Source organism: Cebus imitator, unplaced genomic scaffold (genome assembly GCF_001604975.1).
Source record: "Cebus imitator isolate Cc_AM_T3 unplaced genomic scaffold, Cebus_imitator-1.0 Scaffold145, whole genome shotgun sequence".
Taxonomy (NCBI): Eukaryota; Metazoa; Chordata; class Mammalia; order Primates; family Cebidae; genus Cebus; species Cebus imitator.
Genome location: NW_016107460.1, coordinates 5478746 through 5497106, shown reverse-complemented (window position 1 = coordinate 5497106; position 18361 = coordinate 5478746). Strand labels below are relative to the sequence as shown.

At 63.8% G+C, this 18361-nt stretch overlaps 1 protein-coding gene across 8 annotated transcripts in view; it reads left to right on the top strand.

Annotated features, from left to right (window-relative positions):
- MEGF6 (multiple EGF like domains 6) overlaps nucleotides 1-18361 on the top strand; it is a 119814-nt gene that overhangs the window by 82204 nt on the left and 19249 nt on the right. For all 8 annotated transcript variants that reach the window (XM_037743533.1, XM_037743534.1, XM_037743532.1 and 5 more), the window contains 8 exons: nucleotides 3412-3534; nucleotides 12345-12470; nucleotides 13297-13419; nucleotides 15123-15245; nucleotides 15545-15682; nucleotides 16380-16499; nucleotides 17077-17199; nucleotides 17871-18041. In XM_037743533.1, coding sequence (XP_037599461.1) covers nucleotides 3412-3534; nucleotides 12345-12470; nucleotides 13297-13419; nucleotides 15123-15245; nucleotides 15545-15682; nucleotides 16380-16499; nucleotides 17077-17199; nucleotides 17871-18041 — 1047 coding nt within the window. The remainder of the gene's footprint in view (nucleotides 1-3411; nucleotides 3535-12344; nucleotides 12471-13296; nucleotides 13420-15122; nucleotides 15246-15544; nucleotides 15683-16379; nucleotides 16500-17076; nucleotides 17200-17870; nucleotides 18042-18361) is intronic.

Below are 18361 nucleotides of genomic sequence, written 5' to 3'. Positions count from 1 at the left end.
AGCAGCAGGCACTGGAAGCCTGGGTGTGCCTCAGTGCCCCCACCCACCGGCCTGTCTTCCCGCCACGGACCCCTGACACGGCCAGACCAGGCAGCTGGGGTTGAAAGGGCTTGGCCTGACCCGCCTGGGCCTGTGCATTTTCAGAGGGAGCGTGGAATTTCTGAAGGGACTGGTGGCTGAGAGCAGCGAGGCTGAGCCCAGCTAGGAGGATGGAGTCCCAGTGTTCCCGTCTGCACAACAGGAGGACACGGACATCGTGACTTTTCAGAGATCCTCTTGGGGGTCTTGGATGGAGGGATCTGAGCTCAGGGGGAAGGGGTGCCCTCCTGAGCCCCTCAGGTGGGTGCCACCCACCCTGCCCTGCTGAGTGGGCATGAGTCTGTCTCCCAGCTGACTCCCTTAGAGGGTACCGGGTCCCTCTGTTCCCTCAAGCTTCTTTGGGGCACTGTTGGGGGCCCGTTAACCCTTTGCTTTCCAGCTTCTTCCCGCAAACCGTCGTAGCCTTTGCGAAGGTTGCTGTGACTGACTTCGTGGTGCAGGTGGAGAGGGGCTCCTGGTCTCATTTGCAGCCCCCTTTAGGAGGCAGCCTCAGTGCCTAGGGGCCCTGGGGGTCCCCCCAGAATGTGTGTGGCTTATGCAGGAAGTAGATGGCCCTGGAGGTCCCAGACAGAGACCCCGGCCTCCCGGGGCTGTTGGTGTCATCTTGGGCTGCAGGCACATTCTCAGAACGTGGATGGGCAGCAGGGTTTTCGTAGGTAGGGGAGGCACAGCCTGGTGGGTGGGCACCGTCCACTGACTCAGGCTTGGCGCTGGCTATGAAGAGCTTCTCGGTGTGTGTCACCGCTGGCCGCCTGCACCCGCCAGCAGTGCTCCACGCGGGAGTTTAAGGATGGAGCCCTGAAGGTGGGCGTTTTCGCGGGGACTGGGGTTGGAACTGGAGGGTGGTGGGAAGGCCTTGGTGGTCACAGCTCATCGTGGACCTGGCAATTGTCAGGCAGATGAGAGAGGGGCTCTGTGCAGCCCTGGAGGCGTCCGGCCAGCCAGTTTCCCACGTGGTCGAGGACTTGCCCTTCGAAATCGTAGTATTTTCTCCCAGCAAGGCCATGCTTTCTCTCTCGAGGCAAGGTCACTGGGCAGGGCCTCTATTGTCACCCTGGACGGCGGGCCCCAGGTGCTTGGCTCGTAGCTTCCGGAAGAGCACCTGTGTGTCTTTCTCCCCATGCTGGCTCCCTGGGGTTTCTCAGGGGCCCCTCCCTCTCCTCGGATCTGGGAACCTGGCTGCAGGGTGGGTGAGGTTGTGGGGTAAAAGGTGTCACCTGGCCTGAGTAGCAGGTATGGACTGCGGTGCCTGGGGCGACTCCTGTGTCTGCTCTGGCCTGTGTGCTGGCCTCTTGCCCTCCTCTCCCAGCACCTCCCATGGTCGGTCCGTGCTGTCCATGTGGCCCACGTGGTCTCTGTCTCACATTAGCCTTGACCTCTCTGGCCGGGGCACTACTGGCTTCCAGAGCTTCTGCCATGCCCAGAGGCCCCAGGCTTCTAGGAGAGTCCTCCTGCAGTGCTTCTGGAAGTCTCTCCGGTGAGGATCATGGCATGTTCTCTGAGGCCACGCTGCCCTGTCTGTCCCAGCGACTGACTTCTTCTCTGAGAGCCCCTGTGTGCTGGGTGCTCTGGCCGGCTGCCAAGGGCGCAGGAGCTGCAGGGCTTCCGACCCAAGGGTGCAACCCAGGGGCCACACACGCAGGTGTCCGGGAGGCCTGTGGCCTGCCGCCTGTCTGCTCAGTTGTGTTTGCCTCGATTGCCGGCTGGACTCCCCTGAGGCCCAGCTTGGCGATGTGGGCCTGCAGGGTGGGAGGAGGGCCTGAAGCCTTCTCCACATCTGTCATCTGTGCTTTCCTGCCATGTTCCTGTACGGAGTGGTGACGGGGCCTGGGTGCAGGCCGCTGGGTCTCCAGCCCGGCAGGGTCTCAGGGAAGGATGCCTGGAGCACCGCTGGCTCTCAGCTCGTGCTGCATCCGGGGAGCCTGCTGGGCCTTTGGGCTTCCAGCCAGCACTTTCCGGGTGGCCTGTACCACGGGGCTGGGGACAGGAGCAGGTGGGCCCAGGTGTCCTGCGGTGGGAGGCGTCCTCTCAAAAGTGGACCCGCCCCTGGATCCCTCCCCACTCTCTCCAGCCACGCTTATTCGGGGGGCTTGGTAAGCAGGGGGTGGACGAGGGTCCTGTGAGGCGTCCGTGGCCTTGGGCTGCTATTCTGCCGGTCCCCAGGCTGTGGAAGTCCAGGTGGTGCGCATGCATGGAGAGGCTCAGGACTAGGCTGCCCTCACCCCTTCCTGCCCTCCTATTCTCCTCTCCTGCCTCTGAGTGGGGCCTCAGCTGAGTTTGGAACCTGAGGATGTGTAGTTTTAAGCTGAGCTGGGCCTCGGGCAGGGAGGGTCTGACGGTGTCTGGGCTGCCCCGGGATGGTGGGTGGCACATCACCGGAGAGGATGCCAGCACAGCAGGGGTCCTGCCTGGGAGGTGGTGGGGCTGCCCTTCAGGGTCCTTGCTCGGGGAGCCTGTGGGTATGGGGGGCCCGGGCTGTCCCCAGCTGCGGTGGCCTCCCAGGGCTGCTGGAATAAACACCACAAATGGGGTATCTGCAGACAGTGGGAGTTTCTTCTTCACCATCCGAGGCCAGGATTCCGAACTCAGTGACAGTGGGGCCATGTGCCCTGGAAGCCTGGAGAGAGGACCTTCTGGCCTCTTCCTTCCAGCCATCCTCAGCTTGTGGCCTCATCACTACGGTCTGCGTGGTCTTCACACGGGCCTGTGTGTCTTGGCGGGACATGGGCATTGGCTTTAGGGCCCAGCCTCCTCTTCAACCATCTTGTCTCGAGCCTGAACTTAGGACAGCTGCAAAGACCCTGTTTCCAGACAGGGCCTCCCTGGGAAGCTCCAGATGGCTACGCATTGCAGTGACACTCTAAGCCAGCACGCCCTCCCTCCCTCCCCTCCCCTCCCCTTTCTCAGGCTTCCCCCACAGCCTGGACATGGTCATCTCAAAAGCGATCAGTTTCTCTTTTTGGGCTAGTGAGTCCCGGTGGAGTGGTTGACACTGCCCAGGAAGCACTTTGGGGATTTGGACTTAAGAAAACCAGGTTCAGTCTTGAAGGGCGCTAGGGACCCTCCTCTGCTCCCCGCCTTCTGGTCGGCTCTTGAGGCAGTGCCTCTTCCTTCCCGAGCAGGCAGCTGAGGTGGGAGGACAGAGTCTGCCTCCTCTGCCCGGGCTCCAGCAGGTGTGAGTGAGGGGCCCAGGGGCAGTGCCCTCGAGGCAGAGGAGGGTCCTGGGTCTGGGTCCCCAGCACCTGGGGGGCTGTGTCAGCGAGGCAGGAAGGAGAGAGTGCCCAGTGCTGACCCGGCCCCATTCCTGCCCAGATGTGGACGAGTGCAGAACCCACAACGGTGGCTGCCAGCACCGGTGCGTGAACACCCCAGGCTCCTACCTCTGTGAGTGCAAGCCCGGCTTCCGTCTCCACACTGACGGCAGGACCTGCCTGGGTGAGTGTCGTCTGGAGACCCTGCCCTCCGGGGTGTGCCCAGGCCTGGCCTGAGACGGTGGCTATGGACATGGAGAGGCAGAGGCCGCTCTGGCGGTGGCTCCTTCCTGCGGAGTGTGGCTCTGTGGAATCCTGGCCACGCCTTGCCCCAGGCTCAGGCCGGTAAAGGGACGTGTCCTAATGTGCCAAGTTGCCCCCAGGGTCCTGCTGTAGGCCCTCTGCAGCCACACTAAGCCTGGCTGCAATGCTGAGGCCTCTCCCAGTGGACAGGAGAGGGGGCCCGTCATGGAGATGCTATTAAAGATTCTCTGCAACAGAAACCCCCGTGGTTGGTCAGCAGGGACCCCGGCCTGGCTGTGATGTCCCCTAGATTTGAGGGAGACCTGGGTTGCTTGCTGGGTGGCACAGGAGGCTGGCCGAGGAGGCCTGGTCCAGGGCAGGGGCTGCGTGAGGCCACCTTTCACCTGCAGAGCCAGGCTTTGTGAGCCCAGGTGCCCCCTGCCCAGCCTTGGGAGCCTGGAGGGTGTGGGCTGCTGCAGGTGGGGTACAGCTGACCGAGGCGCGAGACCCTGGCCCTCAGCTTCCTCTGCGGGGTCTCTTGGCTGTGGGAATGGGCTGGAGGAGGTGCCAGGGACACAGACTGTGGCTGCAGGGAGGGAGGGGTAGAGGGAAGGAGGGGGGCCAGGCCCTGAGGCTCTGGTGCAGGGCTGAGCAGGAGGTTGGAACCCAGGAGTCTGGGGTGAAGAGTAAGTAGCCAGTCAGTCGCCCCTGCCCTTTGGCAGCCCTGCTCCTGGCTGGCTGTGGACACAGGCGTCCCTAGCAAGGACAGGACTGGCTGTCTTGCTGGCCTTTGTCTGGGAGGTATGGGGGTTCATTCTCTGGGTGACAGGAGGTCAGGATGCCCCTTCTTTTGGCCTTGGAGGCCCAGAGTGGGGCCCAGGGTGGCTCTGAGCAGCCTCTCTCCCTCCCGGTCCTGCCTGCAATGTGGCAGGGCAGCCTGCCAGCCCCGGGGGGCCCCCCCGGCACACACTCACATGTCCCAGCCACTGCAGGGATCCAGGCAGCCGCTGTGTGACGTTTCCCTGGATCTGAAAGTAGAAACAGATGCTGGAATGTTGTGATGTACTTCAGGACAACAGAGACGGGTGCGGCCCCAGCCTGCCGCCCGCTGCAGGGGCTTCTGGGAGCCCGGGGCACTTTAGCCTTGGGCCCCCTGGTCCCCTCAGGCGTGCTGGAGGAGCCAGCTCTTGGGGTGCATGTCCTTTCCTCACTCCTCCTCTCAGGCAGGGTCATCCTTGTAGAAGGGGAGCCCAGGTGTCCGTCCAGCGGGGGCCTCTCCTGGCCTCTATTCCCCTCTCCTGGCCTCCTACTGTGAGTAGGGTCATTGGGACATTCACTCTCCTAGGCTTTCTTTTCACCATCTGCATGATGATGACCTTCCCTGAAACCCTCAAAAGGGGCAAGGACCACCCCATCCACCACTACCCACCGCCCACCCACCTGTCACTCACTCGCTGGAGCCGCCTCCTGTAGCCTCCTGTAGCCGGGCCTTCTGAGATCTGCCTCCCAGGAGCCTGCCCTCAGGGTGTTCGCACACTTGGGGCCCCAGAAGTGTTCATCTGTGGTACTCGCCCATTTTAAAGGATTTTCTCAAGGCCAGATGCCAGGGCCCCTGGGCAGGGCCTGCACAGCCTGGCAGGCTCCTGGGACCTTGGAGGCCCTCTGGCTGTCTCCCTGAAGGGTGCTCCCTGAGTGAGTGTTCCCCAGCCTCCTCCAGGACCAGTGCCCAGCTCCTGGCCTCCTCGCCCTCGGAGGGCCCTGAGGAGGCTCGACTGCGTGCCGGCCTGTTACCTGCGTGCCTTCACAAACTCGGGGCCTGCTGGACGCAGAGTTGTGAGCTCAAGCTGCACCCCTCTTCCACTTGACTGAGGCTCCCAGCAAGGCCTTTACACCGAGGCTTCCGGAACCTCCGGAAATACAGCCCTGGTGCTGCGACACGCCTGTTTCGCTACGGAAGGTGCTGGGAGTTTCACCCCCTGGGAATGGGTGGTGACCGTTGCTTCGACAAGGAGGGTAATTTGGGTCCCAGCAGCCTTTGGCTGGGTCGAGTTGGAGAAATGCCTTCCCCTCCTGTAAGTCCCTGCTGGTGACCTGGGGACCCCTGGCCTGGGGACACGTGAGGACTAGCCCCATCCTGAGGCCACCCTGCCTGGGCACCATCCAGACCCCCTTCCTGGCACTCGCTGGGGCGTGTTGTCCCCCTCCTCCCTTGCCCATAGTGGCCTCTGCATGAGAGCTGTGGGGGGTTCCATTATGGGGAGTCCCTGGGAGCTGACGCCGGCAGGGCAGGGCCGCTTGCTCTTCTCCCTGGAGTGTTTTTTTCAGGACTGGTGCAGGTTTGTCAGCCTGGGCCTGGTGGCAGCTGCCTTTTCTGTGGGGGCCTGAGAAGCTTCTAGAGTGGAGAGGGCGCCCCTGGGGCCTCTTCCCAGGCAGAGCCAGGTGTGCTTGTTTTAGGGGAGCCTCACCATCCAAGCTCCTTCTTGTTGTTGAGGGACCTGGCCAGGCCGTGGGCCTGAGACGCTGGCCTGGAATGGGGAGGGGGTTGGGGCATCTCAGCTCCTGGCCATGGCTACCCTGTTAGGGGGTTTCCTGTGGCAGCTCTGCTTGGGCCTGTCAGACGGCACTGCCCACCCCGTCCCTGCCAGGCTGCCTGGACTCTGTGGGGGCTTGACAGGGGTGCGGCTAGACTTCTGGCCCCGGGGAGTTCGGGGACCTTCCCCCTGACTGCCTTACCTCCCTGCCCCAGGGTGGGGGCGCCTCAGCTCACACTGCACCCTCTGCCCAAGCCCGTCCTCGGGAGTGGCCTCCCCCATGCCCATGGGCCAGCTGCGGAGACCCTCCTCCAGGCTGGCAGGGGTCCTCCTGGCCGGGAGGGTGCTGTGACCCCTCCTGGGGCTGTGTCAGGGGCAAGGAACAAGCCCCGCAGGCCTGACCCTCTGCTGTCTTGGACACCCCCAGCAGCTTGCAGAGAGGCTGGGTGGAGAATCCACACGAAGGTCTGCCCGTCCTTCCCCACAGGCCGCAGCTCTCAGGGTGCTCACACCTTGAGGGCCTGGAGCAATCTGGGAAGTCCTCAGAGGAGGCTGCACCCTAGGGGGGCCTTGACACACTCCAGAGGGGCCTTGAAACGCACTTGAACTGGCTCTGAAGTAGGGAGATGGCAGGAAAGGTGCAGCCTCCACAGCTCCCCGCCTTCTAGAGACGGAAATCAGACGCTAAAAGGGTTCCCTTCTCAAAAGTGAGAGTCTACCAGAAGCTCGTTGCTATTGGCTCCCGCACCGTGAGAGTGTGGGTCTCCTCCCCAGTCCAGGCCACCAGTCCTGGTGTGCTCCATTCCCGGGTGCCCAGTCTCTGGGGTGGAAGAGCAGGACCTAGTGTGCCTTCCCGGTGGTGGGGGGCAGTGGTCTGGCCTGTGTCTGCGGGCATCATTCTTGGTTTTCCGTGACACCCTGCAGGTGCCAGCAGGCAATGCCCGGAGAGGAGAGTCCCTCCCTTCTGGCTAACACCGAGCTAGTGGCCTCGTGCTCCTGGAGGCGGCCTGGCTGACCTCTGGGCCCTAGCCTTGAACAGGGCTGCTCTCTCGTGTCCCTGGCTTGAGTAGCACTCCCGGGGCCCCCCTGAGGCCCACAGAAGTCACTGGCTCAACCAGCAGGGGTCCCTCCAGCTGCAACACCCTGTGCGACCCCGTGGAGGAGCTGGCCCTCTGTCCTTCCCCCACTCTTGGCCCCATGCCCATCAGGCCTTTGGGCTGGACACTGTGGGAGAGGGGACTCTGTTGTCACCCCTTGGTGGCCTGGCCACCCCCGCCTGTGTCCCCCAGAGTTGGATGGACTCTCATATGCACATGGCTGGGGTGGCCTCCCGGCCCTGCCTGGGTGTGCTGTGTGCCCTGGGCAGACTCTTCCCTCCCCCGGCCTGGGTCTCCCCATCAGGGCAGTGAGGGGCTGCATTGCCTCCACTTGGCTCCTTCTTGGAGGGGAGGCCTGGCCTGGGGGAGGCTGCTGGCAGGCAGCTTGACTGTGTGAGCTCCAGGCTGCTCCACAGAGCACACTTGTGCAGACCCAGGTCCTGCAAAACCCAACCCAGGCTGCAGCTGCAGATGGGAGACTGCCTTCCCAGCCTTGTGGGTGCAAGGGGCTGGCCTGGGCCGAGCCTGCAGGAGCAGGGGGAAGAGCTGCTGATGGGGCAGCCCCCGCTCAGCCCTGGAGACCACCCTGCGCTTCTGCACATGGGAAGGGGCTTCTGTGGCCTTGCCTGAGTCTAGAACGCCAGAGGTGCTGGTGGAGGTGGAGCAGAGTGCTTGGGAACAGGGGTGGGTGTGGGATGGTTGTACCCCAACCCAGAGAGGCCACCACCCCAGCCTGTGTTCAGAAACCCAGCAGGAAGCCTGGGCGCTCGGGCTGCTGGGAAGGGGAGCTGGTGCTCCACCTGGGTGAGAATCAGGGGCAAAGAGGTGACACCAGCAGAAGGGGCCGAATCAGGGCGTTATGTGGGGCGGGGAGGAGGGTGGGAGAGGCCCGGGCCATGCCTTTGGCTGTGCTGAAGGGCCAGGGCCGGCTGCCTTGCTTCCATCTGACTGCTGGCCAGTGTGCTGGTGCCGGGCACTGTTGGGCAGCAGGTTGCTGTCCGGACGATATAGACCAGGCCTGCCCTCCGGGGACAGCAGTGTCAACAGAGACGCCTTCCTACATACTCTGAGAAGCTGAACCAGTGTGTCGCTCATGTAGCCCTGGGTCAGGGTCGCCCCCAGGAGGGCGGGTTGGAGCTGAGGCTCAGCAGCGGGTAGGCGCATGTGTTGGTGTGGGCGCTGCGGGCTTGGGTGCCCACTCTGCGCCCTGCCGCTCCTGCCCCTGCAGCTGTCCTCCATCCACGTGTGTGGTGCTGCTGCCGCCCACCACTCCCTGAAGTGCCCGGGCCCCTCGTAGGCCACTAGAGCACTGCTAGCACTTGTCTCTAGGGACCCGCCCGTCACCTTGGCCAGTGGGTCTGGACCATCGCAGCCAAGCATGTGCAGCTCAGGAAGGGCCACCTCTGCGTGGCTGGCACCCAGCACTGCTGGGGATATTTCATGACACCTCGGGACACTGTGAGATCCGGCTGCAAAACACACAGTCCAGCCCTCCCTCCCAGCCCAGCTGACCCCCCAGAAAGGCGGGCACTGGGCAGGACAATCTGTCCCTAGTGGGGGTTGGGGGCCTTGCTGGGGTGTGGGCTATGGGGTCTAGCCTGGGTCCATGGAGAGGGTGCCGGCGTTTTCCTCCTTGCCCTGTCTCTGGATTCCTGGCAGCTGTGCTGAAGAGCCAGCGTTTGCCTGGTACTCTGTGTTGTTGGGGTGACATCATGGGCTCAGATATCCTGGTGTGTGGACGAGGACAGCCACTCTCACGGACTGTGAGTAGTGCCCCTGTGCCACGGGGAGGCCCCATCGAGAGGGCTGAGAACAGGGCAGGTACACAGGGTGGGGCCGCCTGCAGGGAGCTGGGGGATGAACACCACCCCACCTGCCACCCTGGCCCTGTCCCCAACAGAGGGAGGGCTTCCTAGAAGGCAGGGCTGTGGTCCACTGACCACACGTGGCAGGAGACTCAGGACCTAGAAACCATCCCAATTTGAGGGCAGTAATTATAAACCTTGTGAAACCCACAGGGACCAGAGCCACCCTGGAGAGCTGGCCCTGAAACCACTGGGCTGGGTTTGGAGGCTTGGGCAGAGGAGCTGGTGGGCGCAGCCCTCAGTCAGCTCAGATGCTGGGCCTTGCCACGGATGCCCCACCTTCTGTGCCTTGGAGCGCAGAGACCAAGCCAGCTCAGGCAGAAGGAGGCCCCTTACCCTTTGCAGAGCTGCAGCCTCACACTTGGAGGGTTCCTGGGTGGCGGCACCTCCTGCGGGCAGAGGTTGGAATTGCAGCCCAGCCCAAGTGGACCTGCACTTGCCTGGGCTGGAGTGACATCCCTAGAATTGGCAAACTGGGGAGTTAGGGTGACCCAGGCAGCTCTGGCTGCCTTAACGGAGAGAGTGCTCTGTGTCTCTTCCCACGAGGACACAAATCGTACCTGGTCAGGGCCCCAGCCTGTGCTCTCTCAGAAAACCTGTCTCCAGATCCATTCCTCTTGGGGATTTGGGCTCCAACTTAGGGATTTTGGGGGGACACAATCCATTCATCATAGACTGTCCCCCAACAACAGTCAGTTGCATGTCATCTGGAAGTGGGCAGGGACCAAAGTCAGGCGTTGGCAGAACACGACTCCGGAGTCAGGAGGGGACAAAACGCCGGGCAGGATTGCCAGAGCTCCTGGTGTGATTACACACGGACCATCGAACCCTAACCGGGCGGGGACTTTGCTTTGGGCGAACACCACTTCAGTATTAAAGAAGTGAAAGACACAGGGGGCTTGCCGTGGAGCCTGCGTCTATCCACCGGGGAGCCGGGTGAGGGCTTGAGCACAGACAAGGGAGGATCTCCCCCACTGGGAGGCAGATCCCCCGTCCACGTCTGAGGGACACATTCAGCTTCGCCGGGTTTGAGCCTGGTCCGCTTTGCAGGGCTATAGCAGGTGCGAGCTTTTGGCTGTGGCCTGGGAGGGAGGGCTGGGCTGTGTGTTTTGCAGCCGGGTCTCACAGTGTCCCGAGGTGTCATGAAACATCCCCAGCAGTGCTGGGTGCCGGCCACGCAGAGGTGGCCCTTCCTGAGCTGCACCTCCCCATGCCGGCAAAAATCTGCCTGGTTCAGCTTTCCGGGAATCCATGGCACAGGATACACGTGATGGCATGGGGCTTGGCTCCGGCTATGCACAGCTTTGGAGCATCTGGGGTGTTAGAACTGTGTGGACAGGAGCGGCGACAGGATGGGCTCCAGGGGGACCCCGGCCCCGAACTCCTGCCACCGTGGTGGGCTCCAGTGGGCACTGCCTGGTGGTCCCTGGGTACATCTCGGGGCTCTGCCTATCTGGAGGAGCTGACGGGAAGTCCGTTTCCTTCCCTGCTCTGCCACAGCTGCCTGGGTCCTGACAGCCCAGCTTCCTTGCCTTGGGCCTGTGCCCCTGTGCCTGCCTGGCCCTGCCAGGAGGGGCTCTGGTTCCTATTACGTGTTCCAGACAGGGGTGCCGTTGCTGCAGTGTGCACCGTAAACAAGGCCCCCGGGGCAGGGTCAGCCCAGGCCATGCTCAGAGGCCCCTGGAGCCGTGGCAGTGGCTTCAGCAGAGCAGTCTCAGGTGAGGCAGGCTGGGCCTGGGGGCCAGGACAGCCCCCATCTTGTCTGGGCAGAATGGGGGTGAGGTGGGTGGGGTAAGGGGCTCAGAGGCAGACGGGCTCACGTCAGTTCTGCTGGGCTCCCCGCAGCCTGCATGTGCCAAGGCCACGTGGGGCAGGAGACAGAGCCATCACTGCCACTCCCAGCCGCCCGCCGAGGCTGACTCTGCCCCAGGAGGGGACCCTCAGCACCTGCTCTCCAGTGGGAGGCAGGTATGGCGAGCACTGTGGGTTTTTAAAGCCCGCTTGCTCTGGGGGGGCTTTGCCATCTCAGGGCCCAGAGGCAACTGTGGTGCTTCAGCCGCTGCCCGCTCTGGTGACCTCGGACCAGCCTACCTCAGTGGTGCCTGGCACCCCACCCACCACGCAGTGACAGTAGACGGTTTCCCCAGTTTTTGGCCCCAGGGCCAGTCACCCTCAGGGATGGTGGCAGCCCCTGAGGAGGTGCCCTGGAGGAGGTGGCATCTCAGGGAAGCCTTCTCCCTAGAGAGAGTCTCAGCGCTTTAGTAATGGGGCTTGGGATTGCTTTGGGCACAGGCCTGGGCAGACAGCCTCCCCTGCCGGGGCACAGCAGTGGCATGTTCTTGCGGCTTCCCTCTGAGCTCGGGGCTGACTCCCTCCCTAACCACAAGATGACTGCCAGAGACCCGACGGTAACCTAATCCCCGCTGAGGAGCTGGCTGCCGCTTTTGGCAGAGGTCCGGTGCCCACCCTGGGTGCTGAGCCTGGCACAGTGCCTTCTCCCCACCTCCCTGGTCCAGCTCAGGACACGGCCCCGTCCATCGGCCAGGTACAGGCACCCGCTGGACCACCCTGACCCCATAGCCCACACCCTGCCGGAATGTGCATGAAGGAATGGGGGCGTGGGCACTAAGTGGGGTCAGGTGTGAGGTGTGGCCTGGCCTGGGGTGGGTAGGAGCTGTGCTGGTCCCCCGGGAACTGGGGGCCAGGCCTGTGGCCCTTGGCAGCTGTCCACGCCGTCCCCACCTTGGGGACCTGCCCCTTGCCCTGACCTGCCCCGTGGCCTGGCCTAAGGACCAAGATGGTGAGATGCCTGGGTCTCAGTTCTGCCCTGCCAGTCTGCGGCCTCCTCCAGGGAGACGTGAACCCCTGGGGCACTGAGCCCTCACTTGCAGCTTCTCAGAGGCCCCTGGTGTTGGGTGCTCTGTGCTGGGGGGTGCAGGGCTTCTGTCTGGGTGGGGCCTCCTGCAGAGCCCTCTGCGTCCTGCCCTCAAGCAGGCTGGGCCGGAGGGTCCAGTGAATCCCCTCAGTCCTGAGGATCCTGTAGGTGGGCAGAGAAGCCAAAACCAGGTCTGGGAGCCAGGCAGGGAGCAGCCATCGTCCAAGATGATGGAGATGAAAAGGCAGAGGGGCTTGGAGTGGCTGGGAGGGGCCCTAGGGCAGGAAGAAGTGGCCGTGCCACCACCTGCTCCATGCCAGCTGGGGACAGACTGTCGACCAGGCGTCCTCTTGGCTGACCTGCAGTGCCGCTCATGTCCCCAGCCATCAGCTCCTGCGCCCTGGGCAATGGCGGCTGCCAGCACCACTGTGTCCAGCTCACCATCACTCGGCACCGCTGCCAGTGCCGGCCCGGCTTCCAGCTCCAGGAGGATGGCAGGCGCTGTGTCCGTGAGTGCCGCCAGCCCCGGAGGGAGGGAGGGAGGGAGGGAGGGAGGGAGGACCTGGGGGTGGAGGCAGGGTGGGCTGCCTTGTCTGGGCTGGGTCTGGGCTGTGGGGGGAAGTGGGTCTTCAGGAGGCCCCCAAGGCTTCTGAGAAGCCTGGCGGGCTGTGGGCCAGCCCCTTTGGCTGTGCCCCGGGATGGCACATCTGTGGCCAGGAAGCTCAGGATGGGTGCTGCCTCACTGCCATGGCGCCCATTCGATGGGACCACCTCCCTTCCATAGGTGCCCACCTGAGGCTTGCTGCCCTTGGGAGGAGGAGGCGGGCGGCCAGGCCTGGTTGGGCACTCTGCTCCTAGTCCTCAGGGCTGCTTGCATGAAAGGAGGGGCTTTGCTGATGGTGACGGCGGGCAGGCTCAGCGGTCCTCCAGAATATGGAAATGGGGGTTGTAGGCGGGGCAGGTGCTGAGAGAATGTCCCCACTTGGCCTCTAGGGTTCTCCCCAGAGTAGGCATGAAGGGGTCCGAGTCACAGAGCTGGGGGTCACCACCCTGGTCTCAGCGCTGGCACCCGGGCTGAGAGGGTGGTGGGAGGAGCCGGCCTGCGCCGCTGCCTGACCTGGGCTGGCTGGCCTTGTCCTGAGGCTGCAGAGTGTTCCCGTAGTCTTAGAGGCTTCCTGAACCTGGGAGGAGGGAGACCCACTGCCCAGCCCATTAGCCTGGAGCAGGGACAGGGAGAGCACTGGGTGGGGGGTCTCACAAAAAGCCTTGGGGCAGGTGCCCTGCAGCCACTGGGGTCCCCTCTCCCCAACCCCCTCCTCGGGTCCATGGCTGCAGGGAGAAGCCCGTGTGCCGAAGGGAATGGCGGCTGCATGCACAGGTGCCGGGTGCTCCGGGGCCTTGCCCACTGTGAATGCCACGCAGGCTATCAGCTGGCAGCGGATGGCAAGGCCTGTGAAGGTAGGACGCCCCTCCCCTGCTCCGCCCTGCCCAGGTGCTGTGGAGGGACCCAAGTCCAACTCTGGGACTGTGGCCTCCCATGGGAGCAGGTCCTTTGGGAGCAGGGCTGGCCCTGCCTTGTCCCCTCTTGGGTGACCTGGGATGTGGCGGTCTCCTCTCCACTGCTGGGGGCTGAGGGTGAGGGTATGAAGGCTTGCAAAAGCTGCTTCCAGCCCAAGGCTCATTTCACCAGAAGTGCGCCAGGGAGCTCAGGTGTTGCTCATAGCTTTTAAACTGTTGTATTTCCTAAGTAGTGTCTGCTTGTCAGGAAAACTAAAGGTATGCGTGAGGGGAAGGAGGAGTGAGCCGGGCGCTGTGGCTCACACCCGTAATTGCAGCACTTTGGGAGGCCAAGGTGGGCGGATCACTTGAGTTTAGGAGTTCAAGACCGGCCTGGGCGACATAGTGAGACCCTGCCTCTACAAAAAAATAAGAAAACCTGAATAGCTGAGCATGGTGGTGCACACCTGTGGTCCCCGCTCCTCGGGAGGCTAAGGCAGGAGTCACTTGAGCCCGGGAGGTTGAGGCTACAGTGAGCCATGATTGCACCACTGCACTACAGCCTGGGTGACAGAACGAGACCCTGTCTCAACATAAATAAATAATAAAAGAACATAAAGGAAAAAGGTGACATTGTCACTGAGCCCCGGACACACCTGGGTGGAGGGGACGGGTTTCTGCCATGTCACTGGGGCTGGTTGTGAATGTGCTTTTTTGGAATCCGGTCACAGGGAGGTGCTGTTGTCTAGACGCACTGCAGCACCCTCGCCCACGCCGTCCTCTGCCGCAGGGCTGGCGGCGTTTATTGATAACCCCGCCCCTGCACCTCTGGGTGTCCCTGATTCTTCCCCTGGTGGGCCGGCGGGCCGGCCTCCTCTGAGCAGCCTTGGGGAGGGGTTTGGCTGCCGCCACCCTGGTGGCCCACGGGGGAGTCTTTGAGGCTTTGGGTGTGTCTAGACCAGGCAGTGGTCAGTTTCCAAGGGTATGAGTCCATTTGCACACTGCCGACAATGACATACTCAAGCCTGGACAATTTACTAAAGAAAGAGGTTTAGTGGACTTAGAGTTCCACGTGGCTTGGGAGGCCTCCCAATCACGGTGGCAGGCAGGGAGAAGCAGGTCGCATCTCACGACCATAGCGGTAGGCAGAGAGAGCTTGTGCAAGGAAACTCCCGTGTTTAAAGCCATCAGATCTCAGAAGACTCATTCACTTCACGAGAACAGCACAGGAAAAACCCACTCCCATGACTCAATCACCTCCCACCGGGTTCCTCCCATGAGGACATGTGGGAATTGTGGGAGTCACAATTCACGATGAGATTTGGGTGGGGACACAGCCAGACCGTATCACCAAGCACTCTGCTGGTTGGGGTGTCCTGGTGCGTGGCTCCACGTCTTCAAGGACACCAGGAAAGTGCTGCCGGGGTAACGGCGCCTGGTCACCCAATGGGCTTAGCATGAGACCCGTGCGGACCTGTGTGGATGCCAGCTTTTTCATCCCAGGGCACCTGCAGGGTTGTAACTAGTGGTCGTCAGGGGCAGTGGAATTGGCCCTGAACACCTGTGTCACGCGGCCGCAGACCCTGGGTGTCAGCAGGCCATGTGCTGCCTTCCACTGGCCCTTCCCGGCACCTCTGAGCCCTCCCCGCGGTCTCCCCCTCCAGATGTGGATGAATGTGCTGCAGGGCTGGCCCGATGTGCCCACGGCTGCCTCAACACCCAGGGGTCCTTCAAGTGTGTGTGCCGCGCGGGCTACGAGCTGGGTGCCGATGGCCGGCAGTGCTACCGTGAGTGGGCAGCCGGCAGCGGGCTGGAGGTGCCCGGGATGGTGGTGCTGTCCCCCAGGACCCCAAGGCCTGCTTTGGCAGAAGGGCAGGGCTTCCTTGTCTGTCAGGGGCAGCCCAGGGTGTGCGCCCTTGGTAGGCGTGGAGTCATAGACCCGGCAAGGCCTGGGAGCTCCATGTTGCTGCTTCCTGCTGGTGTCCCCAGGCTCAAGGCTGGCTGCTGGGTGAAGGTGGGGGGAACCGAGGTAGGTGGGGGCATCCCAGCCACCACCCCACATGCCGGGTGACTGGTCTCGTGGCAGGGATCGAGATGGAGATCGTGAACAGCTGTGAGGCCAACAATGGCGGCTGCTCCCATGGCTGCAGCCACACCAGTGCCGGGCCCCTGTGCACCTGTCCCCGCGGCTACGAGCTGGACGCAGATCAGAGGACCTGCATCGGTGCGTGCTGGCTCCTCACAGATGCCCGCACCCCCGCTCCAGGGATCTGCTGCCACCCTGAGTCTGGGACCAGTTCCATGCCATGACTTGGAGGTCCTCTTCTGTCTCCCTGAGTCCTGGTCTGGTTGCCTGGGCCCAAGCGTGGTGGTAGGGCAGGCCTGACAGGCAGCATCCTGGCCCAGGAAAGACCCTGGGTCCCACATCGGGCTGCCAGGCCCACGCCTACGGCCACAGCACCCCCTTAGCCCCATCAGTACCTCCTCAGCACCACCCCATCACCTGGGGAGGTCCCAGTGTCATGGGAGTCACGCCCCAGACTGTGACTCCCAGACGGAGTCCCCACCCTTCAGCCCCAGTCCAGCCCAGTGCCACCACCTTGTTCACGGCAGGCAGGCAGGTGGCCCGGGGCCATGACGTGTGCCCGTGTGTGTCTGCATATGTGGGACCAGGAACACGTGTGTGTGTGGGTGTGGTTGCGTGGTGGGTGCAAGACCGGGAACACGTGTGTGTGGGTGTGGTTGTGTGGTGGGTGTGACTCTGCAGGTGCCGCCTATGTAGGTGTGCACATGTGAATTGTGGGCAGGTGCAGTGCAGTCAGGCGTGTGAGTTGTGTGCGGTTGCGTGCAGTTGTGTGTGAGTGGGGGTGTGTGTGTGCAGCTCCCTGGTACCAGGGGGGCCTGTGCTGTGTGCCCCACAGATGTCGACGACTGTGCAGACGACCCATGCTGCCAGCAGGTGTGCTCCAACAGCCCCGGCGGGTACGAGTGTGGCTGCTACGCCGGCTACCGGCTCGGTGCCGATGGCTGCGGCTGCGAGGGTGAGCGCCGCCCTGCCACTGCGCAGCGAGGGGGCCTGGGAGCGGGGTCGCCCTGAGGAAGGACACGGGCTTGGCTCTGGTCCCCTGGTGGTGGGCATGGGGTCGGCTTGCTCTGTGCTCTGCTGCATGCAGGGGTGCGGGTGCTGGCTGAGCACCTGCTGCGTGCAGGGCCGTGGGTGCTGGCTGAGCGCCTGCTGCGTGCAGGGCCATGGGTGCTGGCTGAGCGCCTGCTGTGTGCAGGGCTGTGCTGACCCGCCCCCTTCCTCTCTGTGGCCTCTCTGGCCTGAGGTCACTGGCCACTCTCTCCTGGAGCTGGGCCTGTCCCCCCAGCTGCTGCCTGACCGGCCCCTCTCAGCCTGGCCTCCCTCTGGCAGGTGTCTGCCGTGGCTCTGATCCTGGGGCGGAAGGACGGCCAGAGCGTCCACTGTGGCTGGGGGTGTGTTTTACTGGCTGCCTCATGAGATGAGCCAGTCGGGGGGCCACCAGGGCTTCAGCCCATGGGTGGGACTGGGTGGGCAGGGGCCTCCCTGGTTCCCCTCCCGGGAGCACAGGCCTCAGCAGCCTCGGGTCCCCGCAGATGTGGATGAGTGCGCCTCCGGCCGTGGCGGCTGTGAGCACCACTGCACCAACCTGGCCGGCTCCTTCCAGTGCTCCTGCGAGGCCGGCCACCGGCTGCGTGAGGACCGCAGGGGCTGCAGCCGTGAGTCCCCCGCCCTCCTCGGAGCACGGGCCTCTGCCTTCTCAGAGTTTGCCCCAGCTGACCCTGTGTCCCGCAGGCCTGGCTGGCCCCACACCCACCTGCCTGGGATCCTTTGCCCCCTGGCCTCTCTGGGCCTGCACCACCTCAGAGGCCATCGGGCCCCTGGGGACCCACCGAGGTCCTGCCTCTTCTGAGCGCTGTGTGGGTTGGGGACAGTGGGGTGGGGAAAGCTGACAAGACAGGCATCCTCCTGGAACCCAGCACCTGTCCTGACCAGGTGAGAGGAGGGGCCACGACCTAAGCTACTGTTGTCCCTGGGACTGATGGCTGCTGCTCCCAGCCCGACCCCTCTCCCGCCCCGACCCCTCTCCCAGCCCAACCCCTCTCCCAGCCTGACCCCTCTAGGCCCCAGAGTTCCTAGATCTGGGGTGGGGCTGGGGGCAGAGGGCCAGGGTTCAGGTCCTCAGGGCTTGAAGCCTTCTCTGTCCTGAGAAGGAGGATCAGGTGTAGCTGGGATGACCCCAGGACCAGGCTGAGGAGCTGGGGGTAGTGGAGGCAGTGGGAGGCTGGCGGGGGTCCCTGGAGTGGGGCTCGGGCCCAGCCCCACCTGGCGGAGGAGTCACTGGGCCGGCAGGTGGTGGCAGGGGCTGAGGGGCTTTTGTGTCCGGCAGCACTGGAGGAGCCAGTGGTGGACCTGGACGGTGAGCTGCCCTTTGTGCGGCCCCTGCCCCACATCGCCGTGCTTCACGATGAGCGGCCTCGCCTCTTCCAGGACGACTACATCGGGGCTGACGAGGAGGAGGCGGAGCTGCGGGGCGAACACTCACTCACAGAGAAGTTTGGTGAGCGCAGGGTCCGCCCCGGGGGCTTCTGCTCTCAGGGCCGCCAGCCAGAGGCCCCTCGGGCTAGGCTGCCATTCAATCAGAGGTTGGGGACGTGAAGAAGGACCCCTGCAATGCCGTGTTAGACCAAGACCCAGGGAGGCTGAGCCACTGGCTCCCTTTGCACGGCTCCTAGGTTAGGGCTCCTCTGGCCCCGGCATTTGCCCCACGTCACCCTTTTGGGGCCGAGGATGCCCCTTATGCCCCTTCCCTGGCCTGAGGGTCTGAGCTGAGCCTCTGTGCCTGCTGAGGCCAGGGGTGAGTCTCTGAACCCCTCCATC